At 39.0% G+C, this 27,820-nt stretch overlaps 1 protein-coding gene across 4 annotated transcripts in view; it reads right to left on the reverse strand.

Moving 5' to 3' along the window:
• DPP10 (dipeptidyl peptidase like 10) overlaps positions 1–27,820 on the reverse strand; it is a 1,363,298-nt gene that overhangs the window by 621,153 nt on the left and 714,325 nt on the right. The window contains exon 1 of one of the 4 annotated variants that reach the window (XM_019838002.3): positions 23,053–23,665. The exons of 2 other annotated variants lie outside the window; for them this stretch is intronic. In XM_019838002.3, the coding sequence (XP_019693561.2) occupies positions 23,053–23,124 (72 nt within the window). In that variant the 5' untranslated portion in view covers positions 23,125–23,665. Of the gene's footprint in view, positions 1–22,840; positions 22,969–23,052; positions 23,666–27,820 lie in introns of those variants that run through there. One more of the 4 variants, XM_019838003.3, reaches the window with a different exon arrangement.

Genomic DNA, 27,820 nt, shown 5'->3' on the forward strand with positions numbered 1-27,820 from the left:
TCCTGTAAAATTCTAAGAAATAGAAGAAATCCAACTTCACACGGATCATCTACAGATGTTCACACAACTTCTCTTTTCTTCTTCTTTTTAAAATTTCCTCTACTTCTACCCTACCAATGTAGGCTAGCAGGGTCAGCTCGGTGTGCCATTAATCCTCAATTAAGTAGCACAAGAATTCATCCAGATAAACTATATTATGATGAAAAAATAGTAATAGCTGAAGTTTATACCATTCAGATAACTGGACATGAGTTTAACGTACTCTTTCCTTTTTGACCCATGATGTCACTTGGGATAGGTCTTACCCCTGTAGCCATCATTTTTCTTATTAGATTTTGCAGACTCTGTGATTGCTTAGCAGAAAAGTCATTGAGCTATCTATTCCCTCACCCTTTCTGGGCCTCAGTTCCAAAGAAGCTGATTGGATTTGAAGTTAAAACTAACATTGCAATATACCCCTGTAAGTCTGGCTACCCGGCTCACTGCCTGGTCCCACAGGAAGTCTCCAACTGGCATTACCTCCGTAGAGACTTTTGGGGTCTCACACGAGGCACATACCCCTCCCAGCCTAGTACTTTCTGGATTCTGTTTCTCCCGTTTGCTCTTCTAAGTTGCTTTAAAACTCTTTTGATCTAGCTTTTGAGGCTCTTATCCTCCTGCTGTGCAACAACTCACCGTAGATTTTCTCTATGAGATTATATACCGAAAGACTAAATATTCATTCCACCTGTTGCAATGAGTTCATCCAGGACTCATCAGTCCACTTTGCCTAGTACCCTTGATCCACAGATTGGGAGCTATTATAAATACTAATCAGCTTAATAAACATTGCCATGTGCCCCTCTCCTAAATGCCAGATTCCTTTCCTTCAAAGCATTTCTACTACAAATGCAAATAGACAAATATTTTTGAAACCTCCCCATTGATGATTCAGAATTAACAAAACCCAGTCACTGTCTTTAAGAAATGTAGCTAGGGGCGCCTGGGTGGCGCAGTCGGTTAAGCGTCCGACTTCAGCCAGGTCACGATCTCGCAGTCCGTGAGTTCAAGCCCCGTGTCAGGCTCTGGGCTGATGGCTCAGAGCCTAGAGCCTGTTTCCGATTCTGTGTCTCCCTCTCTCTCTGCCCCTCCCCCGTTCATGCTCTGTCTCTCTCTGTCCCAAAAATAAATAAATGTTGGAAAAAAAAAGAAAAGAAATGTAGCTATTTGGAGAGAAATGAGTAAACAAGCAATTTCACGGTATGACAGAGTCAAGAAAAGGTTCTATGGATTTACAGCTGGAGGGCACTTAGCCCAAACCACCAAGACAGGGATGCTTAAAATGCTACAGATAACTTTATTCCCAAGGAACAGTAAGTCAAAACCAACTTGGAGGAAAGGGTTTCTTTTCTGGAGTGTTAAAGGAAGAACCCATCTCTAAGAAGTGAGAGATAATTCTTATGTGGCATTTTAGGGTAGAATGACATCATAATATTTTTCTCTAATTTCTTTTTGCTTCAAGTAAGAATGGGTTAAAATGTGGTCACAACTAGTGGTACAGGTCATACATTATCATACCAAGACAAATCTTCAAGTATGTGACTACTTTTTCCTTAGTTAATGTGTGTGGGTATGTTTGGGGCTTAATATTTTTTACTTTCCTAAAAGGACTTGCAGCAGCCCGTGCTCTATGTGGTATAAGCTGCTCTTCGCAGGTGGTCAAGCTCACCACTTAGGACATCTGGCTTTCTACGTTCCCATATTCCCTGAAAATAAAGAAATTGGAGGTAAGGAAGCAGTACTTCAAGCAGATCAGGCAGTATGGAGGAGTGGGGAGCACAAGACAGGAAATTCCCATCAAGTCAGGAAATACAGCAATGTTCTGAGAGCACCTTCCTACCTCCTCCCTTAGTTAAATAACTTTCACTTGATCCAAGAGGTAAAAAAAAGGGGAAATTTATCATAAAGAGGGAAATATACCATAAACAAAAGTATCTACACTTGGTATTGGAGCCCATTTTAAAAAGTTATATCATTGAGAACAGGGTAGTTTTCATGCACTACATGTCTAAGGAGGAACATGAACAATTTAAAAAGATACTCCATTTGTTGTCTGATTGCTGATGCTAGAACTTCCAACACTATGTTAAACAACAGCGGTGAGAGTGGACAGACAACAAAAGGAAATCAAAGGCATCAAAATTGGCAAAGAGGAAGTCAAGCTTTGACTTTTTGCAGATGACATGATATTCTAGATGGAAAACCCGACAGACTCCACCAAAAATCTGCTGGAACTGATACATGAATTCAGCAAAGTTGCATGATACAAAATCAATGTACAGAAATCAGTTGCATTCTTATACACTAACAATGAAGCAACAGAAAGACAAATAAAGAAACTGATCCCATTCACAATTGCACCAAGAAGCATAAAATACCTGGGAATAAATCTAACCAAAGATGCAAAAGATCTGTATGCTGAAAACTATAGAAAACTTATGAAGGAAATTGAAGAAGATATAAAGAAATGGAAAAACATTCTGTGCTCATGGGTTGGAAGAATAAATATTGTCAAAATGTCAATACTACCCAAAGCTATCTACACATTCAATGCAATCCCAATCAAAATTGCACCAGCATTCTTCTCGAAGCTAGAACAAGCAATCCTAAAATTCATATGGAACCACAAAAGGCCCCGAATAACCAAAGTAATTTTGAAGAAGAAGACCAAAGCAGGAGGCATCACAATCCCAGACTTTAGCCTCTACTACAAAGCTGTCATCATCAAGACAGCATGGTATTGGCACAAAAACAGACACATAGACCAATGGAATAGAATAGAAACCCCAGAACTAGACCCACAAACGTATGGCCAACTCATCTTTGACAAAGCAGGAAAGAACATCCAATGGAAAAAAGACAGTCTCTTTAACAAATGGTGCTGGGAGAACTGGACAGCAACATGCAGAAGGTTGAAACTAGACCACTTTCTCACACCATTCACAAAAATAAACTCAAAATGGATAAGGGACCTGAATGTGAGACAGGAAACCATCAAAACCCTAGAGGAGAAAGAAGGAAAAGACCTCTCTGACCTCAGCTGTAGTAATTTCTTACTTGACACATCCCCAAAGGCAAGTGAATTACGAGCAAAAATGAACTATCGTGACCTCATGAAGATAAAAATCTTCTGTACAGCAAAGGAAACAATCAACAAAACTAAAAGGCAACCAACAGAATGGGAAAAGATATTAGCAAATGACATATCGGACAAAGGGCTAGTATCCAAAATCTATAAAGAGCTCACCAAACTCCACACCCGAAAAACAAATAATCCAGTGAAGAAATGGGCAGAAAACATGAATAGACACTTCTCTAAAGAAGACATCTGATGGCCAACAGGCACATGAAAAGATGCTCAACGTTGCTCCTCATCAGGGAAATACAAATCAAAACCACACTCACATATCACCTCACGCCAGTCAGAGTGGCCAAAATGAACAAATCAGGAGACTATAGATGCTGGAGAGGATGTGGAGAAACAGGAACCCTCTTGCACTGTTGGTGGGAATGCAAAATGGTGCAGCCAGTCTGGAAAACAGTGTGGAGGTTCCTCAAAAAATTAAAAATAGATCTACCCTATGACCCAGCAGTAGTACTGCTAGGAATTTACCCAAGGGATACAGGAGTACTGATGCATAGGGGCACTTGTACCCCAATGTTTATAGCAGCACTCTCAACAATAGCCAAATTATGGAAAGAGCCTAAATGTCCATCAACTGAGGAATGGATAAAAAAATTGTGGTTTATATACACAATGGAGTACTACGTGGCAATGAGAAAGAATGAAATATGGCCCTTTGTAGCAACGTGGATGGAACTGGAGAGTGTGATGCTAAGTGAAATAAGCCATACAGAGAAAGACAGATACCATATGGTTTCACTCTTATGTGGATCCTGAGAAACTTAACAGGAACCCATGGGGAAGGGGAAGGAAAAAAAAAAAAGAGAGGTTAGAATGGGAGAGAGCCAAAGCATAAGAGACTCTTAAAAACTGAGAACAAACTGAGGGTTGATGGGGGGTGGGAGGGAGGGGAGGGTGGGTGATGGGTATTGAAGAGGGCATCTTTTGGGATGAGCACTGGGTGTTGTATGGAAACCAACTTGACAATAAATTTCATATATTGAAAAAAAAAAAGGTACTCCACAGAGAATTCTATCGCATTCCTGAAAACCCCAAAGCTTTTTTTGTTCCAGATCATTTTCTCTCATGAAAATTGTGACTTTATGTGAAACCTTTGGAACATACGAATCCCAGCTTAGTTACTTCATCCAGCATGAAATGTGACAACATAAAATATTTCACAGGGGCAGAATTCATTAAAGTAATTATATCTCAGAATCAAAGTAACTTTATAGCCATAATAACCAACTTCTGTGCACAATGTTGTCCCTTCCTTTATAACGTATACCTTCTCAGAAGTCTAGATATATGTTTTCCTTTATGGCACCAAATTACTCTAGATGGTCATAATTTCCCTGAAGTTAAAAGTTTATTTAGAGCATACTGTATTTTCAACCAAGCAGTACATTAAGTTTATTCCCAAATAAATATATTTCATGACTATACCTAAAGGTGAATGTTTTATATATTTCCATTTTACAATGAAAATATAAATTCCCATACTTTAAGAACCATTGCATTAAGACTGTTTTCAATCAATTATAACTTGCCTTCACATTCTGAATCTGTCACATTGACAGATTATGGCCAAGTACAGCATTGACACCATGGCACCACTTTTATCTTTACAATATTTTCATCATTTAAACACCCTTAAATTCTCCACACGCTCATAAAGTGAATACTTATATCCAGATATAGTTCTGTTGGTTTTTCTGTTCTTTGGTAGTCTGTGGTAGATGTGAGATGATTACAAATTCTTTACATGTCTCTTACAGAGACAAGGAGTTGATTTTCCCCTTTGTATTTGGGTTGACCCTGTGTCTTGCTTTCACCAATAAAATAAAATGTGGCAGAAGAGAAGCTCTGAAACTTCTGCAGCTCATCCTTAAGAGATCTGCAATTTCTGCTTTCACTGCTTGGAGTGCTCCCTTTTGAAAGACAACCACCTGGTAAGAAGTCCTAAGACTCATGCTGTGAAGAAGTCCAAATTATCTGTGTGGAGAGAGAGAAAGGCCATGTAAAGCAGCACCAAAGTACCAGACATGAATGAAGCCTTCTCTGCCTTTCAGCTTAGTCTAGCTACTAGCTGAATTCAGTGGAGTTAATGACACCACACGGAACAGAAGAGCTGTCATGAAGCCCTTCCTGAATTCCTGACCAAAAGAATCACAAAAAAAAAAAAAAAAAAAAGAAATGAAACAGCTGTTGTTTTAAGCCAGAAAGTGGAGTAATGGGTTATGAAGTAATAGGTAATCAACGCAGAATTATGCCTGAGATATTTTTGAATGCCTTCAGGTTAGCACAATAATTCACCAGAGTTTTCTCTGCAACTTCTTAAAAACAATGAAAGCTGCTCATTTGAAGAATTTTTGCAGCAAAACTATTTGTCTGAATATTGTTTTTTCAAGGTCTAGGATAAAAGAAACAGATGTGCCTCACAAGGTCTTAGCGTAAGGCAGTTCACGTTAGAAAATGGCTTTTAAATTTTCTGTATTCACAAATCAAAATAAAGGTGAGATGTTTTTTGTTAAATGATGAACATTTTCAGAAGGAAGAAAGTGATTTTTATCTGCTTCTTTATTGTCTCTAGTCTCTCTACTTAGGAAGGAAGGAAGGAAGGAAGGAAGGAAGGAAGGAAGGAAGGAAGGAAGGAAGGAAGGAAGGAAACTATAACCAGGAAGGCCTGAGGTTACCTTCTAATATAAACACTTCTAATATAAACACTTCTAATATATTAATTCTTCTTCTTCTAATATAAACACTAAGCTCCAATGATATTGAGGTAAATAGGAAAAACATTCTCTCCATACTAATTTAGAGGAATTTTCTTGGTGCATAACTCTGAGTGTCTATATACATACACAACTTTCTATTAACAGAATTATAAAGTTAAATTTTTCAAGGGGCAAAGTTTATCACTTATCCATTGGGTATGTCATGAGACTCTTCTGACAGTCTGAAGGAACAGAAAGTGTGCTGTGCCACTGAACACAGTAACATCCAGGGGCCGGGGAACCCAGACTCCCTTGACAAATCACCCTGTTTCACCATACTTACATTATCTGACCTAAGATTTCTAGGTTAATTTGGAAAAACAATACGTCCAACCTAAGAGATGTTGGGTTAAAATGCACAGGAGGGTTGATTCCATGTGATAAAATCAAATGGTACCACAAGGGATACAGGAGTACTGATGCATAGGGGCACTTGTACCCCAATGTTTATAGCAGCCCTCTCAACAATAGCCAAATTATGGAAAGAGCCTAAATGTCCATCAACTGAGGAACGGATAAAGAAATTGTGGTTTATATACACAATGGAGTACTACGTGGCAATGAGAAAGAATGAAACATGGCCTTTTGTAGCAATGTGGATGGAGCTGGAGAGTGTAATGCTAAGTGAAATAAGCCATACAGAGAAAGACAGATACCATATGGTTTCACTCTTATGTGGATCCTGAGAAACTTAACAGAAACCCATGGGGGAGGGGAAGGAAAAAAAAAAAAAAGAGGTTAGAGTGGAAGAGAGCCAAAGCATAAGAGACTCTTAAAAACTGAGAACAAACTGAGGTTGATGGGGGGTGGGAGGGAGGGGAGGGTGGGTGATGGGTATTGAGGAGGGCACGTTTTGGGATGAGCACTGGGTGTTGTATGGAAACCAATTTGACAATAAACTTCAAATATTGAAAAACAACAACAAGAACAACCAATGGTACCACTACCCGGCCTTCATTTATGAATATGTAATTATTAACATATTAAGGTTTATTTTAAGTCATATTCATTCAGCCTTTACAACATGAAATCAGGAATATTTCTGGTATTGTTTCATATGCCTTTTATATCTGGGTCATTTAAAGAGATTTTAAAACAAGAAATTATAAAAGGCTTGTTTGGTTTTTATTAATGCATTCCCCTCAACTGAGACCCCATTTTTCTTCTAATATCCCAAGCAGAACACCAAGGATTATTAATGCCTGATCTGATCTATGACTAATGCTTGATCCACATGCCATTCAGTAGTTTGACTTTCCAGAATCTTTAGAAACGAAATGCTTTTTTGGGGGTTTAAAGATTAGCAGCTACCAAGTATGTCCTAGCATAGTTCACCAGGTGTATTGTAAAAAATTGATTGTTCTTTAAAAATTTTCAGAGAAAAGATGCTTTTTTAAATACCTCTGTAATCTTTACAGAATCTTAAAAGAAATAAGGAAAGTAAGCCTTGTTTTTCCTATTAAGAATATTCTAACCAAAAATTCCTCCTCTGAAAGTAGCTGAAGTCTTGGAAGGCTTGGTCATCCTTAAAGACCTAATAAAACATTTCATTACTACCATTTTTCTTCCTGGTGTGTTTGTTAATAATTTTCAGTAGTACTTGGTGGAAACAAGGGGAATATTTTGACCAAATCAATTTTCTGAGTTTGAAATGGTTCTCAGCTTCTTCATTACATGAGGCAGTAAGGACATAAAAATTCATGAATTTATAATTTACTGAAGTACTTTTTCTGGGAAAATTTAAAAAAAAAGGAGTCTGCAAAGGCCAAAGCCCTTCATCTCTAACTCAACTATTATTATTTTCCTTCCCTTTCACTAGGAGAATAAGTAATTGTGACTGACAGCAACATACAGCCTTTCCAGGTCAAATGAGATGCAAATGAAGTTCAGTATGTTCCTTAACAGGTGCCTCCCATTTCCCAAATGAGGTAAATCCCACAGGATATAAGGAAATGCAAGCACAACATGTGCTCACCATTGCTTATTAAGTCTCTATATCCGTTAATGAAATTACAAGAAATCACGTTTTCACAATGTTGGGTCCTGTCCCTTATTAGACATTTTGCTCCACGGTACCATTCATTCATCTACTAACACAAAATCTTCCTTATTCTTACAGAAAACACAGGGTACATTTAAAGTTCTATGTCAAAAATCCTAAATGTCTCATTTCCTTAACATGAATGAGGCATAGAGTATAGAATAGACCTGCCTTTAGAAATGTGATAATAGGGGCACCTGGGTGGCGCAGTCGGTTAAGCGTCCGACTTCAGCCAGGCCATGGTCTTGTGGTCCGTTGAGTTCGAGCCCCGCGTCAGGCTCTGGGCGGACGGCTTGGAGCCTGGAGCCTGTTTCCGATTCTGTGTCTCCCTCTCTCTGCCCTCCCCCATTCATGCTCTGTCTCTCTCTGTCCCAAAAATAAATAAAAAACGTTGAAAAAAAAATAAAAAAAGAAACGTGATAATAAAAGACCCTTTCCTTTTATCTACCCACTGGGAAATGCTCATCAGTTATTACCAGATTTTTGGATGGCATATGCTGGCACTTATTCCTGAGTCTAATGCTTGGGGTAGGAGGGAAGCTAACCTCTCTTCAAGATGTTAAAAGAATCTCATAGAGAGACCAATGTTATATAAAGGCCTATATATGTTATATATAACATATAGCAGTGAAGTGAATGCCAACGAATTGAATACTTTTATTACAGTTTTACAAATGAGCATCTGAGGTTCAGAGAAAATAAGAGATTCCCAAGGTAGAAAAGCTCATAAATGGAGAAAATATCCTTTTGGTCACAATCATATGTACCATAACAACCGCAAATTGCTTTCCTTTATTAAAGTTAAATCATTTATTAGATATTTATGATGTTAAATGATTTAAATTATATATACAAATAGTCAGCATTCAAAACCCTGTTCTGCCACTTAGACATCATGTAACCCTAATCAAATTATTTTCTATCAGTTTCCTCATATTTACAATAAGAAAACAATACTAACTTGTGCCAAGTTCTGATGAGGATTATCACATTAACTACAAGTCTGACTATTACTATTATTATCTATGAAAGAGAATCAAATTATGATTTATTGATCAGCCACAAATCATTTATATAATTTAAATCATTTAAGAGCATGTAAATATCAAATCATGTAATTTCAATTTAATAAAGGGAAGCAATTGATAGCTAATATGATATGATTCTCAGCTGTTCATTAGTAAAACTGGAATAAAAGTACTATCTATTACATAGAGTTTATGGTAAGGAATGAATGAGATACAGGCACCTGACCTCTGCATGGTATACAGGAATATTACACAAAATTTTAGCTGTTATAATAAAAATGCCAATGATTTTATGACTAAAATTATTTTCCTTTTATATTTCTACAGCTATACTTCGTAATTTTGCTATAGGCCACCAGACTTATCTTGTATGACAAGGGTCAGACTAGGTAAAGCCATAAATTAAAATTCAATAATCTTGCTGTTGGGAAATAAAGCCTTACTTAGAGCACAGTCCACAGAAAAAGCATCATGTTGTAAATGGAGAATCTTGGACCTCCTTCCAGATTCCCTGGGTTAAAATTTGCCACATTACATGATTTCCAAGGGACTTCTATGCATGCTAAAGTTTGAAAAACAAAGGTCTAGAAATGATACAGTAGCTACTAGTCACATATGGCTATTTAAACTTAAATTATTGATACTACATGGATGAAACTGGAGGGTATTATGCTAAGTGAAATTAGTCAGAGAAAGACAAAAATCATAGGACATCACTCATATGAGGACTTTAAGAGACAAAACATGAACATAAGGGAAGGGAAACAAAAATAATATAAAAACAGGGAGGGGGACAAAACAGAAGAGACTCATAAATACGGAGAACAAACTGAGGGTTACTGGAGGGGTTGTGGGAGGGGAGATGGGCTAAATGGATAAGGGGCACTAAGGAATCTACTCCTGAAATCATTGTTGCACTATATGCTAACTAATTTGGATGCAAATTTAAAAATAAATAAATAAATAAATAAACTTAATTAAAACTAAATGAAAATGAGTTCCTCAGTGACACTAGCCATAATTCAAGTGTTCAGTAACTAGATGTGGTTGATGAGTACCACACTGGAAAGCACATATATAGAACATTTTTACCATTCCAGAAGGTACTACCCAATCTAAAAGTCTCCTGTAGTTAGTAAAAGATATTTCAGGAAAATAAGTTTCAATAATGCAATAAAATTGTTTAAACCCCAAGTTATTCACAAACCTCTTTGCACTCTGTACACAAAAACTCATTTTATTTTTTTTCCCTTTTAAACCCAGATTAGAAAAACAGAGGGCCTGTTAAGTAGCTTGCTTCCTGTGCAGACCATGATTCTCTCTTGAGATTCCCAGACTCATTTCTATGTTTATTTCCTCCTGTCCCTACCCCTTCACATTCCTAAGGTCCTCATTTTCTATGGCCCCTAAATATAAATTCTCGATACTAAGCATCACAGAGAGACAAATACATTCAAGGCCATACTAAGCAATCACAGAAAGACAAATACATTCAAGTCATACGTAAACCGTTACCGCCCCTAGGTCACCTTCAAAGGAACAATGAAAGTCATGGTAGAATTCCAGATATTCACAGATGCACATTTCTTGACTGGCAATAAAGTGAGCATCAAGGGAAGGAAACTAATGCGGGTCTTAAATAAGACTGTGTGAATGGGTATGGTATCTCCTCCTAAGTGCAGCTTTGAAAGCAGCCATTTCCTAGGGACAACCACCACCACTCAACTCGATCTGATCCTTATTTTGCTACATCTTCAAGAATGGCTTTTCACCACCTCACGTGCAATTATTATACTTCATCTTTTCTACAAACAGCTCTTTGAAATTACCAAGTTGTTGTCTTCAGTCCCTCAAAAGCACCTGGACCAATTTGTTGGGATGAACCTGACAGACAGTGTTGGCTGACTGGCTGCATTCCAGGCCCTCGCTGCAGGTGAATCAGATCTGACACCTGAAGCTCCAAGGGGCTTAGAGACAGCTTTGATAAAATTGCTTAAGAAGTTGGCTGTGACATCAAGTGTAGACCCAGATGGCACCATTTTTGTAAGTTAGGGGATATTAAGAAAATTTTTGAGAATTTGGAAATAAAATTTAAGTATCACTGCATCTCTATCTTTTCAATGTCAGGCTAAGTCATTGTCCAATTGGCCCACACAAAGATTATACAATTTTAGGAAAACACACCTGTCTTAAACTTACCATTTACTTTTGACCATTTACTTTTTACATCGCAATCTAAACTTAAACATTCATTGTAAAAGATAGGTAAGTTGCAAAACATTTCTGTCTGCTATAAAAGATAACCATAAGAGTTACGATTTAAGTGTTGTCAGATATTCACCAGTTGTGTATCTGATTTTGCAAACATTGCACACTATTCCTTTCCTAAGTGACTATATGAATCTCTCCTTGAAATGCTCTTTGAACCAGCTTTACCATCTTCATGGTTCCTTTATTAATAAGGTAAATCCTTGACATATGTTCACTGTATATTTATATGAGAGCCAGAATTTTTTACTTGTGAACATGTATTTTGAGAGAAATCAGTGTATTCTTCAGACCTTCACATATGATCTACAGTAGCCCTTCCTAATCTCTGCCACTTCATCTGAGAAATGAGAGACTGCAGAGAACGTAAGCTGCATCCTACCATTACACATGTAACCACCTGCTCCTTGATGCGTCCAGATACGATCTATATAATAGATCTAATTTTATTAAATCTGCCTGGAAACAAAATTGAATTAAAAAAAAAAAAACTTTCAAAATAGCTGGAAACTTCCCATCTTAATTCTCATCTACTTTTTCTTCATCTGATATCAATACATTCAACCAAAGATGATCTATGATCCTGATGACTGAGTGAGTCTCATACCAACTCCCAACCTAGGAGGGAGAGGCTCTGGTTTCCCACCTACCCAATTCATCACTGGTGTGACCTTGAACAAGTCATCCTTTATCATTCTCAATTATCTTATCAGTGAATCAGGTGACTTAGTCACCATGATTGGTTCTAAGATCCTTTAAAAAACATGCATCTCTTAAAAAGGCAAAACCGAAGGAAAATAAGACTGTATGGTTTTAAATTCTCAGTCAGAAGTAGAGACACACAGCACATGTAATTAATAATCACCACCTATGGATTTTATGATGGCAATTTGTTCGCTCCCATGCTCAGGTCATTTAATATGTGCCTACCTACAGCATACCCATAAGAATGGATATTTTCCGTTTAAAAAAATGGCTTTAAATGAAGGTCAACAGATGGTATTATACAGCAGTTCCATGATATGATATTTGCTTAATTTTTATCCCCTGTATAACCCCTTGGTACGTGGTGACCTCTCTGAAACACCTTTCCTTGTTACAGAGTGACTCATTTTAGAGTTTATATAACAATTATGGGCTTGTTATGTTGCATAGCTCCAAAACAGCAATTTTATATCATGATGCTTTTGTCCTAGGTTTTCCCTTAACTAAAAGTGCCTTATGTGACCAATAAGCAATACGAAGCTGACATTTCTGAGCCCAAGCAGCTAATCCTAGATTGTATTTACCTATTTTCAAATATTTGCACCATCTGTGATTCTATATTAGTTTTTTTGGATTCGCTGTTACAGCTCAAAGACTACAGCTCTGAGTAGGAATGAAGCAGCACTCCAAATGTAGAATGCATTATAAGCATGAGAGAGAATTTAACCATGGGATGGGAAAAGAAAAGAAGAAATTCAGGAAAAGCAAATGCATATTCAGTTCTCCAACTTCAAAATACAAACGTTGTTGATTCTCCTGTACTTATCAGTAATATAAAAAGGGATACCATGAATTTTCTTAATGAATCCCTAATCCATGTTTACTCTGGAGCCAAGACTATTCCACATAATCTCCGTATCAACAAAAATAGAAGCTCAATATTAAAGGTGCTCTGAATTGTGGTCAAAGTAATGGAGAAATGAGCTTTAAAGCTGGTATTCCCATCATCTGGGAACCTCAACATCAGTGTAGCACTGATTTCACAATGCTTGCCTCTACATATTAATAACAACAACAACAAAAAAAAACAAATAAATAAAGAAGCACCACCACTTTTCAGCACCTCCTGGATAATAAACCCATCTCATTGCTAATCCTCAGAACACTCCTGCAATGTAAGCATCATCCCATTTCCAGGTGAAGTATTAAATTCAGAGAGAGACTGAGGAACCTGTTCAAATGAGTAAATAGAATTTAACCTGAAGTTAAATGAAAAGAAAGCCCTAGTTCTTTCCACTAAAACGAATTCTGTGTCCTTCAAAAATTCTTATTTATTTTGCATATAAAAGTCTCAGATCTAGTATTGGAACTTGGTACTCTGAAAAAACTATCAGCTTTATCTTCCAAGCAATCCAGTGAATCAGAGGCCTGTTCTATTAACTTTTCGAGGAAGTTCTATAATTCACCTACATGCTTTCCAGAGTTCCAAAGTACATCCCTACTTTCTGAAGGAGGGAGTCATCTTGTCACTAATTCATTGACTACTGAACTGCAATTTCAAATGCTGAGGGTGGAGATAAATGGAAGGTCATTCATCAAAGGGAAAAGAAGAGATTTAAGAATGCCAGTGTCTGCATGTATGATGGAAGGTGTTGGCATGTCCTTTGAACAGTGGATCTCAGTTTACTTTCAAAATGACATTATGGCATGGAAGGGACTTCTTGCCATGGCAAATTAGAGAAGATGCATATATGGTTCTCTAAAGTTTTGTGTCCAGGTACTAAAAGTCTAAGGACCATTGGCCTAGAACCAACACATCACAAAGGAGAAACCAAGGAATGTCAAGTGAGTTTTGCCTAAGGACTCAAAGATTTTAAGGGAAAAAATTTTTTAAGTTAGTCTGATGTCAAGTGCTAAGGAAGGCAGATATGTCACCAAGACAAGAACAAAGATGCTTTATCAACAGCTGAATCTGGCAGCAGGACACATAGCAAACGGCTGTAAGTAAGGAGGCCCAGAATCAAGTACTGCCTCTTGATCTAACAACTGTGTGACCTAACACACTTCACCTCTCCATAGGCTATCTCTTGATTTGAAAACAAAGGCACTAGATTCAGCAATGGGAATGCTTTCTCAAAATGGTATCATCATTTATGACTTTATGGCCATTTCAAGGAAGAATCTGGAAAGGCAAGGCCACCGCGGACATCATTGTAGTTTAGACATCAGGGAATCGACCCTGGCCAGAGACTGATCTCAAGACATGCAGAGGTGGAAGGGACTGGATTTGGATTTGGACAGAGCACGGATGCAAGATGAGACAAAGGAATCAAAATTCTCATCCTATAACACAAGAGGCAATGACTCTGTGAGCAGTCAGACATTCATATAATGCCACTGTGGCACTAATGTTTGGTAAACCCCATTTGAAAGCACTAACAAGCAACCTCCATAAATGTGAACAAGGGTGGGTCCCTTCCATATCAACTCCATGCTCGTTTCACATCCACCTGTCACTGCCAATAGGACTGTCAAGAAGTGAAACACACATAATTCCTAGGATCAAAGGAAAGGAATAGTCCTTTTATAATCCCTTTATAGTACTCTAGTAAAGAAACAAACAGTAAAATGTATAGTCTTTTCCCTTAAAAACCCATAAACCTAGTGGAGTACATAATCTATTCATAAACTCCTAGACACTAGGAAATGTAAATTATATACTAATCTATCCAAATCACCTATTTCTACATTGGACAAATTCTTCATGAATTTTATATTTTTTTCTTCTTGAAAAGATATAGTTCTGACCTCTATTCAGAAGATGCCTTGACTCATAATCTTTGATTTGGTGTCTAAGAGAGAAGAATGAGTATGCATGTTTGTGAGACATTGATTTAAAGTGTTGATTAAAAAAAAAAAAGACTTTCTGGCACTTGTTTCAAAACATGTGAAATGAAAAAAATGGTAGCCATGTCCTGCATTCACTAACTTATATTAAAACTTTTCTTGGAGGTAAGATACGATTAATGGAAGCGACAGTATTAAGAGTTTTCACTTATTTGATTCGTCCTGCCAAAAGCAAACCCAAGTACCAATAACAGGGGAGGCCTACTTCTAACCCTGTACAAGCATTATTAATGCAACTTCAAGTGGTCTCTCTGGTCCATTATTTGAAAATAAATCTCAGGACAGCCTGCCATTCAAGTTCCCAATTATAAAATTCAGGTTTGTCAGATTATGTTTTCAGAGCAGAGGCTTTCAGGTGGTGTAAGAAATTGAATCCTCATTTAGATTTCAAAAAAGGGATGAGGATAAATATAATAAAAATGCCCTTTTTTCCTCACTTTTCTTCATTTGCTATCTTCTAACCAGATATACAGTTTCTTGCACTGACCTGAGAAAATCAGTAAATATGATAAATTGCAATAATATTAAAGTCAGATAATATACAGCTTGGCTAGGGAATACACAGCTTGGCTTGGCTCTCTCAGATGTGAAGTCAGTTTTGATTATGCACTCAACTAACTCTTCTTAAATTTCAACTCAACATATCACTCAGCTCCTATATGCAAAGAATTTGAGTCAGTCATTTCTGGAAACCAAACTTCCGGAAAGAGGATATTAAACCATGAACACTTCAAAGAAGATCCTGAGTCTTTCGGGAAGACAGGTTATCATCTAAAAATGGAAGAAATCAGTCAGATTGTTATACATTGATTTCTACCTATGACCTATAATAATCTAACTCTAAAATAACCCATTATTTAGCTTGTAAGTGTAAAAATGGATATGTATATATGTGTGGTGTTTTTTATGTACACACACCCACCCATACATATATTCTGCACTTTCATCAATGTAAATGGAAAATTGCCTTTGCAAGATATGAAATAATCTTCTCAGATAGTCTAGAAACACAGTAGCAACAAGAATAAAAATACTGAGTTCTATCTTGGGCCAGATGTTATGTGTGCCCATTCATACAGAATGTCTCTAACTCTTGCAACATTCTTGACATCCTCTTCCTTTAAAGATGAAGGAATGGTTCTGGAGGGATTAAACAGTTTGCCCTAGATTGCATAGAGAATGATAGAAGATTCTATCTGAAATCTGTTCTCTCTTCCCAATCCTACATTGTGTCGCCTCTCCCCCAAACATAATTAAATCTGAAGATCATTTGGCAATTCCCAAAATATTGTACAATATACTATTCTGGTTAATTGAATTACCATATTATCTGAAAGTTGATTTAAAAATTATTAAAGTTTCAGCAACTTTCAAATAAACTATGGCATGTCAACCTTGAATAGAAAATGAAAATCATTTCTTGTTATATGGAAGATGATACAAGGGATACTGTTAACCTCAATTACTGAACAGAACAGTCTGAAATAAAATATTTTATCAGTTTCGGATAAAAGTAAGTTTCCTGTATTAGTCTGGCAGTGAGTGTTACATTCACCATTACATCAAGTCCTGTCTGAAACCCTGAGGATTCAGGAGAGCTTAATAACAATGAATCTCTAAGAGAAGAGCTCTCTCTTCAGCACCCCATCCTCCCCACCACACATACTTCCATCTTTCTTTATCATCCTGGAAATAACAAGCATTTCTTTTAGTTAATATATAATGAGTAATCAGAATGTCTACCAGATAGAGCGGTGGTGGGTGTACAACTTAAAAGCCTTGGAGAACAGGGGCTATCTAGTTGGAAAAAGTAACGAAGAATTGCCTATTGACAAAAAGCTTATGCATCAGATCAGTACAAACTTTTTAAAACAATAGTATGCTGGGGATAATCAATACTGAGCTATTGGACTTCTTAAGGCAGGGCAGCATATACTCGGGCAGAAACACTTCTAAATTTATAAGAGGACATGTTTACAAAGACCTTTGCATTCCATTACTTATTTGCCCCCTTTTTTTGGACCTTTTAAAGGTCTTCAGTTGAGACAAACTTCCAACTTTCCTAGTTGATGCATGTATTCCTATATGCCCCTCATTGCAGCCCTCCTTCATCCACGAGGGATAGATATATTCCAAGACCCCCAGAGAATGCCTGATACCCCAAACAGTGTTGAACCCTGCATATACTGTTATTTCGTGTGTATACATGTATGTACATGCATACGATATATATATATACATACATACATACGATGTATATATATATATACATACATACATACGATAAAGTGCAATTTATAAATGAGGCACAGTCTGAGGTTCATAATAACTAACAAAATAGAACTTTTATAATGTACTATAATAAAAGTTATGTGAATGTGGTCTCTCAATTATTTTATTAGACTGTACTCACCCTCTGATGATGATGATAATGATGATGATGATGCTGTGAGAAGATAAAATGTCTATGTGAGGAAATGAAGTGAGGTGAATGGTGTGGGCACTGGTACTGAGGGTGAGGCTACTACTGACCTCCTGACACCAGGTCTCCACAGAGGAGCATCTGCTTCTGGGATCTCAGCTGACAGTGGGGAACTGAAATCATGGAAAGCAAAACAACGAATGGGGGTGGGGGTGACTACTGCATAATGTTTCAGTAAAACATGAGCTTGATTAGAACACACATGAAGTCACTCAGCAAGTATGAAAATACATGGGGGTAGTTCTATATTTGGAACCCAAGTATGAAATATTAACTTAAATATTAAAGAGCATATCAAACATCCCCTTTCTCCATGCTCATAACCTTATAAGGTGTATTACACTGAAAACATATTCTGCAGCTAATTCACCTGTCAGTGAGAATTAGCCAATGTTTATTTCCAGTCTGGATCCATATAGAGTAGGACAGTAAAGAAGTGAGCTTTGATTGAATGGAAGCAGAGATTTAACAGAGTATTTTTAAGTGTGCAATGTCTGCCAAATCAGCCCTCATGTTAAAAGCAAATACTATAGATTATTAACATAATATTTATATACATGTGCAAGTTCATTTGGAATCATTCAAACATGTGTACTGAACAATGTAATGTTTTGTAAAATGTTAGCATACTAGTTACAGGTGGCTCAATGATCCTTTAAGCCTTTTTTCTGCTTTTTCTAGGCTCCTATTCCCAGACTAGGGAATGGGAGCACAGTTGGTATGAGACAGACTTTCTTCAAAAGTCTCTACATATTATTTCATTTAATTCTTACAACAGGCACATAAAGGACCTACAGTCACCCCCATTCACAAATTAAATATAGAAAGTGAGTGATCTTGACCACGAAAACAGTGATGACTGGTGGAGCTGGGATATGAACTTGAATCTCCGGTTTCTAGTACATAACCCATAGACAATAGTAACATTACATATTCATAAATGATTCAATGAACCAAAAATTTTAAATTGCTCTATTTTTACTCAGACTGGGAGAAATTTGGTTCCAGTGTTTTGTTTCTAATGTAATGCACTGCATAAGATAATGCAACATTAATATTTAATAATGCAATTTTCTTTAACTTGTTTTTATATAGTTTAATCATTCTTAAATGTGAAATTTGCTCAGTCCCTGAAATAAATACATTAGGAGCTTACAAGCTAGGAATGTTTTGTGGTATGTTCTAAACTCAGTAGATAAAATGTCATATATACATGTAATAAGACATACATTACATCTGTAATAAGAAATTAAGGGATAGTAGGAAATGCATAGTATCTCCTAAGTTTTAAAGACTCCTACATAACACCTTTATCCAATCTAAATTATCTTTTATAACCAAATCATGTAGAACTCTCCCATTAGATACTATATATTTTATGTTCAATGCCTAGAAGAAGAAGAATAAATCATCCATTAAATTTTTTCAACATGATTTCTAAAAGCTTTTTTTGAGGTTCTGTGCTAAAAATCAATAGTTTATAGACTAAATTATAATATATTTTTATATTTGTCAGGGAAACATGGAAGAATAACTTTTGGTAAGTTTTCATTAAGCATACACTTGAAAATTTTAATCGTTTACTACACCAAAGGTAAAACAGAAAAACAGAACTTTAATTTCTGTATAGTAACATTTTGGGCAAATATTACCTAAAAGTCAAAAGTACAATAGATATTTTACAAAGGCATTTTGCACATTATATACTTAATTTCAATTTTGGCCATGAATTATTTCATCATAATAGGCTGCTGCATACTGAATTTTAAGAGATTCATTTTCCAATACTTTTTTTTTATGGAGAAATACAGAACTAATGATGTCTTTGCAGCCAAATAATTGCTTATAAAAATACACTTTTTAGTCATACTTCAGAAAGTAGGATTGTGGTTTTTCATTTGTTTGCTTAGTTTTTTGTTTTGTTTTGGGTTTTTTGTCAGCTTTTTTTTGTTTTGTTTTGTTTGCTGTTGTTGTTTTTGGTTTGTTTGTTTGTTTTGCTTTATTTGGAGCTTAGAGGACCCTCCAACATTTTAGGAAGTATTTTTACCCATTGGATTCAGCAGAAGGGTGCCACCTGGTGGAAATGTGGTTGAACTCTAAACCAGATCTAACTATAAACCTCTATCTATTCCTTTAAGAAAGCTTGAAAGTCCCATCATTACCAAGATTTTTTTTTTTTTTTAAGTTCCTATGTACTTATCAGGACCTACCTGGCTCTTTTTGTATTATTTCCATCAATAGAAGAGCTATTAAGTTAATTTTAAAATTTCAAGAGCTATTATTTACATTTATAAGCAAAGATTTAAACAAATTCTTCATCCATTTTATATTCAGTTTGTACACACACAATATTTGCAGTTATTTTGCATTACGCTAATAATAATGTGTTGAACTGTAATTGTGTAGAAGTCAGAAGGTGGGACTTTACAATTAAACTACCTTGTTTTATCTTACTTATCACAGAGTAGGGTTAAGTCTCATCTCCACCACTTATGAAGACAAACTTTATCAAGTTAGTTTCTTTAATCCTATGTATTCTCATCTCTAAAATGGGAATGACCACAGGACCTAACTCAAAAAAGTTGCTTTGAGGATCAAGTAGAAAAAATGTATTTAATAAGCGTTACCTTATCAGTCCAGAGGACGGTACTCGGCACATGGCAAGCACGTAGGAAGTGATTTTTTTAAAAATAGTGAGTTATAACTAATTACTCAAGATTTTAGATCCCTCAATGTAAGATGGGATACTAATCATATTAAGAATGACTGTATCTACCTATGTCAAAGCAATTATCTAGACATTTTGTAAATGTGGAGTATTATGAGAACAACAGAAATAACCGTCATAAACATGTGATCAAGGAAGCTTTAAAGGAGAGACTACTAAAATGATAAGACATTTCCAATGACTCAGAATATTAATAAAAGTACACAGTCCCTGCTATTCTTGTTGCTGCTTGTCCCTGGGCAAGGGGTGACTCTGGTCATGGCACCACATGTCAGAGGAGAGTCACAGATGAGGTAAAACAGAGAGGTGGAGCTCACTACAGGACCCTAACCACAACCAGATTCTGTAATTGAGTCTTCCCCTGTGCAGTAAGTGGAAGTAGGTGCTGATGGCCTCGGACAAGGCATTTTTGAGATTTCATAAAATACCATGAAAAGTGAAAGACCTTTCTGGCAATATTCAAAATCCTAAATCACTCAAAATCAATATACGGTGAGTGATTAGCTGGAACATTCCCCCTATTTAAACATTAAGTAGGACTTCATAAAGCTATACTTTTATTTAAATTTGTGAATCATTTTTTTTCAGAAACAGAGAAACCAGAACTATCATTCACGTCTATACGGGGGGTATTATAGCTAGTACCACATAAGAATCTTACGACTGTTGCAGAATCATACAACAATGACTAATCCTGTTAATAAAAACTTAGGAATCTCAGAGCAAGTAGTTTAAACGGTCACAGCAATCATCCACATTATCTGGTCATCATTTTGTATGTCAACCTTCAGACGAATAGATCTAGATCTAGATATTTTCTGGAAGTGCTTGGAAAACCCTCAGTGGGATGCTGCCATATATACTTCACTCTGCTTTCCTCCCCCTGGCAAAAGCCATCTCTTTCATCCTAACTCAAACACAATATGCATATCACTGACGTTTTTAACTCATGTAAACGTTCAGAAAGGCACTTTAAAAACTCAATTAAAACAGGAGTTCTGCAAATGGCCACTCCCTGAATATTTGAAGTGGCCATAAACAAAAATTCACGCTAACTCGATAAAGGGACTCAAGCTCCATTCTCTCTTCAGCTGAATGTTAAGCACCAGATTAATCCTGACAAAAGGCTTTACTGTGCATATGTGGCTTGTCCACTATTTACATACACATTTTCAGTTTCTGCGAGCTCCGCTCTGTCTCTTCCTCCCCACCTCCAAGGCCACTAAGCTGTTTGCAGCACCTCAAGTAACCAGCTGGTGTCACAGGTTAGTGAGCAAAGATTTCATGTGGGGACTCTCACCTGACTAATCATTCTTATTGGAAGCATCATTCCAAGAGCAGTAGACAGGCTGAGTGGCTTGTTAATGAAATTTAAGGGCTGTCAGCTTGAAAGAGGAGGCTAAAGCCATGCTCCTCTCCCGAAATGAGTTTTATAATGTGCTAACCAGTTGCTACCTTGTGGTGTGTTGAAGGAAGCAGAGGAAGAAGATGTAAGTGAAAGGGACAGATCATACAATACAAATGTTTTAATATGTTTATACTTCTCTCAGGGTAGGGAATCAAGAGGCTGGCTTAAGGAAACAGCTGCTTTGTAAACATTCAAACATTCACCCCCCTAAATGGAGGGGGAGCTTTAAGGCACTAAGCAATCCCCACCACCTGTGTGAAATATATGCCAGGGAAATGAGGAGGGAAGGGAGAAAAGAGAGACCACAAGCCAGGACAGATGACCAAGACTAGAATATTAACAACAGCAGCCCTGGCATCTCCGCCGCCCTCATCACCACCACTCCGCGGTTTGGACAGCTTCTCTTCACTTGCTCCTCCGTGTTAGCCTATGCGAAAAGCGGAGCCGCGAACGGAGCCTAGCCGCTTGCACCTCCTTCACCCCACCTCCAGCAACGAGCTAGGAGTGTCTGTGGCAGAAAGGCGTCGGGCGGCCTTCAACTGTGCACTCGGGGCAAAGGGCCCACGGCCGGTACCCGGGCGCCGGCAACCTCCAGCTCCGTAGTTAGCCGATAACCTAACTGGAAGCCCTCCCGGATGGAGTCCCTGATGGATGGAAACGTGACAACACCTGGAGCCGGCTCACCGCAGCCTCCCTCCTCCTTGCCTGGGAGCCTCAGCACTCCCGACGTTACAACTTTAGGAAAAAGCAACACCGAACTCCCGAGTCACCCCAATCCAGGGACGGAGGCGAGATGAACATCCTCCGTACGGTTATGCTACAAATCTCTGAAAACCAAAACAATAAAAGGGGGTGGCCGGTGCAGAAAGACGGAAACAGGACAGAAATAACCCTCAGCCGGCACAGAGCACCCCATCTCTGCAGACACAAGACATCTGGACCCGACAAATCACTGAGGCCAGCACCTTGCCTGCTTCCCTTAATAATTAATGCCTTTTTGCTCCCAAGCTCCGTTCCACTCAGCAGACCACAGATGCATGCCAAGCCTCCTTCCCCTGTTTCGTCCCCCTGCCCTGTCCGGGGCTCCTCAAAAGAAAAAGGAAAGGAAAAACTCCGTCGGCCTAAAGGTCGTTTGCCTACTAGGCAGCTTTGACCGGGCGCTCGGTTCAGCTCCAGGAAGACCCCCGCCAGCGGACGCCTCCAGGAGCGCAGCAATTCCTCCAGTGTGCGTTAATTGTAACCAGAAGGCCCCCATTTCCTTGGCCCCGACCGCCTCTCCACCCCCCTCCGGTGGCCCACCCGCCGGGGCTCCCGGGCCACCCCCAGCCTTTACCTCTCTCCCCCCTTCCCCGCGGCTCTCCACCTTGCGCATCCTCTCGCCCGGCCCCAGAGCGCACTCAGATGCTCTAACTTCCTGCGGAGTCCATGGAGGAGCGAGGGGAGCCTGGAACTGGGGCGGAGGGAGGGTGGGGAGAGAGAGGCGTGGGAAGCGCGGACTGGAGCCACCCTTCCCGGGAGGGCCTGGCCACAGCTGCCAACTCTCACCTGGTCCGCCGGCTGCGCCTGGCTCGCCCTGGCCCCCGGGGTGGGCTGCTGCTCCTGCTTCATGGCTGTCATCGCCGGCGGCCCGCCTTGACGCTCACTTCCTCGCGGGCACTTCAGACTCGGGGACCGTCACTTGGCAGCGGTCGCATGTCACAGGAGCCCGGCGCTCTCCGAATTGGCAGAGGGAAAGCGGCAGCGACGGGGTGGGGGGAGGGGAGTGACGGGGAGGGGAAGACGAGCGGCACCAGGCTGGCTCCCCCTTGCAAGATCCCTCCTTCGGCTACCGCAGACCCTTGAACTCCCCACTCCCCCCGCCCCCCACCACCCCAAAGGGTAGAGAGCCTCGGAGACCAAACACGAGCAAGTGGCAAGTTAGTGGAGCAGCGAGAGGCACCTGACCGCGCTGGAGCGACGTCTCACCGCGCCGGAGGAGCCCGGCTCGCATTCTACTGCAGTCCGCGCCCCCCGCCCGCCCCCGGGGGCTCCCCGCGACTCGCTCAGCGCGCCAGGTGGAACGGCCGGGCGCCGCGCTCCGGCATCTCCCGAGCAACCGCAACGCGGGAGAGAGCCCTGCGCGTCGCGGCGCGAGCTCCCCGCACGCGCGGCCAAGGCTGCCGGGCTCCGCGGGCCCCCTCACCCCCGCCCCCCCGCGGGCTCCTGCTAAAACCCGGAGAAGCGGAGCGCGCCCGTGCGAAGCCCTCGGTGGCTCTACCGCTGCCACTGGGCATGCTCCAGCGCTCCGAGAAGGCAGGGGGCCGCTGGGGACTGGGGACCCGGAGTCCCATAAGGGTTGCCAACACCTGTCGGGACACAAGGGGTGGTCCCAGATTATGGCCCGAGGCTCTGCACCTCCCGATTTGGGGCAATGGACATTCTTATCCTTAGCTTCCAGCCTGGATTCCCTGCCAGCTGCCTGGTTAAGTAAGGCCAGAGGAATTCTGAAAGGTGGATTACAAATAATAATAACTAATGATGATATTCTAGCACTTTTTCTTTTTTTCTTTTTTATTTTTTTCCCCACGACACGTAAAAAAATCTTGGCATTTTAAGTCCTTTCTCCAGCCTTCCCTTGGCTCAACACAACCTTCTCCCCTTAAAAGTTCGTTTTCTGGGCATCTGTCATGTATCACACTGTAAGGCTTAGAGGGATTGCAAAGAAAGGAGACTAAATACCCGACAAATTTACCAAATTTCATGCCTACAAGTTTACCTGACACGGTGGGCACTGGGAGCCTGGAGCAGGGATAGGAATCAATGAATCAATGAAGGTCTTGCAAGTTGAATTCCTGTGTGTGGGTATAACACAAAGTCTACCAGTTTCACCTAGATGCATTACAACATGGTTTTCCCCTATTGCTAGAAAGGGCTTGCCCAGATCAGATGGGTAACAAGCAGTCCCCAGTCTCAGGCACAGGTAGCCAGTTGTTACCAGACTCAGCGCCATGGTGGTGACTAGCTTCCAGTGAGAAATGATGGAGCATATGGATAGGGGAGGGTGTCCAGTGGCCTTGAGTTGGTTTTATTGGCTAAGGGCTGGATCCCTTACCCTTGTCTGAGCTACTCTGTCCTTGGACTAGCCAGATCCTAGACAGGAGCTACCACAGAAATCGAGGAGTTGTGCTCATGTCTGTCAGTGAATTGTCACCTTTGCCCTAAATATTAATTGCAACAATAGTTCCTTTATTTTTTTTTTCTTTTCAACTTTTTTTTTTATTTATTTTTGGGACAGAGAGAGACAGAGCATGAACGGGGGAGGGGCAGAGAGAGAGGGAGACACAGAATCAGAAACAGGCTCCAGGCTCTGAGCCATCAGCCCAGAGCCCGACGCGGGCCTCGAACTCACGGACCGCGAGATCGTGACCTGGCTGAAGTCGGACGCTTAACCGACTGCGCCACCCAGGCGCCCCAACAATAGTTCCTTTAAAAAACATTTTTTAAATAAAGAAAAATCAGTTATATCTAGATTTGATTAGTTTAGAAAATAAAAATTTGATTTTTAGAAAGGTGGAAATGGGTTGGCATTTTCAAACATGGGTAGTCAAATGCATATTATGAGTAATTTCTAATAGTGTGTTGGCCCAACAGAAGTTTTTGACAGGAATAACTTTCCTAGTTGTAAAAGTATAAACACAGCAATTTATATTTTCCCACAGGATATTTTCTGGAAAGAAAGGGATCTACATTATTCCAAAAAATGCTTCTGTCCTTACATTTTGCTTTTCAAATGATGACTATGTTTCCATTTTGGACAAATGATTTGACTGGAAAGTGTATGTACAAAGATTTCTGTTGACATTAGACAAGTATAGACAAGAGGGAATTATTCTCATCCTCTTTAATTATTTGGTTAAAGTCAGCTGTTCAACTTGTACTCCTCTTCAGTACTCATTATAAAATCTACTTTGGTTACAAATAAAGATAGAAGCCTTATATGTTTCTCGTATAATGTGTATTTGTGTCTGTTGATCTCTTTTTTTAAAAAGAAAGTTTTGTTTGGGGTGCCTAGGTGGCTCAGTCTGTTAAGCCTCAGACTCTTGATTTCAGCTAAGGTCATGATCTCATGGTTCCTGAGTTGGAGCCTGCATCAGGCTGGCGTCAGGCCCACATCACGCTGGCACCATTGTCAGTGCAGAGCCTGCTTAGGATTCTCTTTCTCTCTCTCTTTCTCTAGCCTCCCCCCATCTTTCTCTCAAAAAAAATTATATATATTATGTATATATATATATACACATATATATATATATTTTTTTTAATAAAGGAAAGTTTCTTTGACTTGAGAGTTTTTTTGCATGGGTTGTTATTTTGTCTAAACTAAAAACATTACTTTATATCTGTTGGGGTCTAGGTTAAGGTAGTTAATTAAAAATCACATGTAAATTAACACACACTATTTTCTTGAAATGTGATGCACTTGACTTACAGTGTACAATTTTCTACTTCATTTCTTAATGAAGGAAAAACCCTAATGTCCAAGAAGAATAAAATAAAGGAACGCTTACATTCTAAGAGAGAGTGTCTACATCTCAATTGTATATGACTTCTGATAATAGGATGTCATTTAAACAAACCACCAATCTATAATCAAACATCTATAAAATCTATCTACTATAATCAAACACCTCCAAAATCTATCTACCCAAGTAGATATAACCCTAGGGCAGCTGGACAAGAGGACCTGTACCAGCCTACATGTCAGCAGAATGGGCTCGCCCTAGACGCATCACAGCATCGAGGTATGGGCAAGAATGAAGTCACTAGTCTCCTGCTTCTGCCTCCTTAATTGGTAAAATTAAACATTTTAGAATACATGACCATTAGGATCCTTCCCTGCTCAAAATTCTATGCTTATATTGTAATTTTATGAATCAAAAGACTATCCTATGAATGATAAATTACTTATGCATGTTTAAATTTTAGTAGGAGTCAGGTGTTTATAAAAATACAAAAATTTCAATAGATAAGTTAGCCACTTCATGAAGAATCCTTAATATCCAAACTTCCCCATGTTTCCTAGTTACATATAAACATACAGTAACAATTCTTGTTTTGATAACACTTTTAAAATACAGAAAATTCATATAAAAAATCTCTCTACAGTGTATCATTTCTAAAAAGAAAAGATTTAAAGAGAGTTTTGCAGAGATTAACAGAATATTTTGACCATTTTTCCTTACATAATATGTTCAATGAGCTAACTCATGGATAACCATACATCTTATAATGGTGATACAGTGGTAAAATAGGTTTTCCTAGTTTTTGTGGAATGGAATCAGGCTCTCATAACTGCAAAAGACATGAAGAGATTGCCTAGCAAAATTCCCTCTATTTTAGGTTATACATTTCTATACTTTGCAACATAATCACCAAGATTTCTATGATTTAGACTCCACCACTTTCTTCTGAAAATTTTCATTGGTACAAATCCTCATCTTAGGTTCCCATGTGGATATAACCCACCATGCTGCATCCTCAGTGTATTGATTTGAATCTCCAAAGTCACTCAAAAATTTTCTGGCATAAAATATTGTGAACATCTACAATGTCTTCCCTTGATATTTGATTCTTTAAAAGTGAGATGCCAATTCAGTACATTTCATTTTACCTAGAAGTATTAACATGAATAATTGAGTATGGGTTATGAGATTTATCTAATATTTCAACATAATCATTAAAATGTTTAAGCATCAGTGGCAAATATAGGATGTTCCAGAAATATTTAAGTCATGTGTTCTGTATTCCGTCTTCCATATCAAAGAATAGACCCGGGACCCCCAAATCCCAAATTTACTTCAATTTAGCAAATCCCAAATTTGCTAAACTCTGATATGTTAGAGAAAGGCAATGGTCCCTTGAGATTTGGTGAAGCAGGGTAGCCTTTAGAGATAACCTTCAGTTTCAGATCAGTCCGATAAGGCAAATAGGATTCTGTAAGCAGCTAGTGCCCTGAAGCCTCTCCTTACCTTTTCCTTCTCTCTCTTTCCTGAGGTACTTCTGCAGTGTCATGTAAAGGCCACCGTGATGGGGTTTTCCCTAGCATTAGCCAGTCCTCTATTGAGTGCCCTTAATGAGCACAGCATCAGGAAGGCAGAGTTCATGAGCTGTGCCTTCAGAGACCTGGCCTGAAATGTGTCCAATTAGCTTTTCACAGATCAAGAAATAGCTTTAGTTCACATCTTCTGCTATCATTTGCTTTCGATTTATCAATCACCTTTACTCACCTCAATCGGCTTCTTGAATTTCCCAAACTGCACATCATGTCATTAGGCAG

Source organism: Felis catus, chromosome C1 (genome assembly GCF_018350175.1).
Source record: "Felis catus isolate Fca126 chromosome C1, F.catus_Fca126_mat1.0, whole genome shotgun sequence".
Classification (NCBI taxonomy): Eukaryota; Metazoa; Chordata; class Mammalia; order Carnivora; family Felidae; genus Felis; species Felis catus.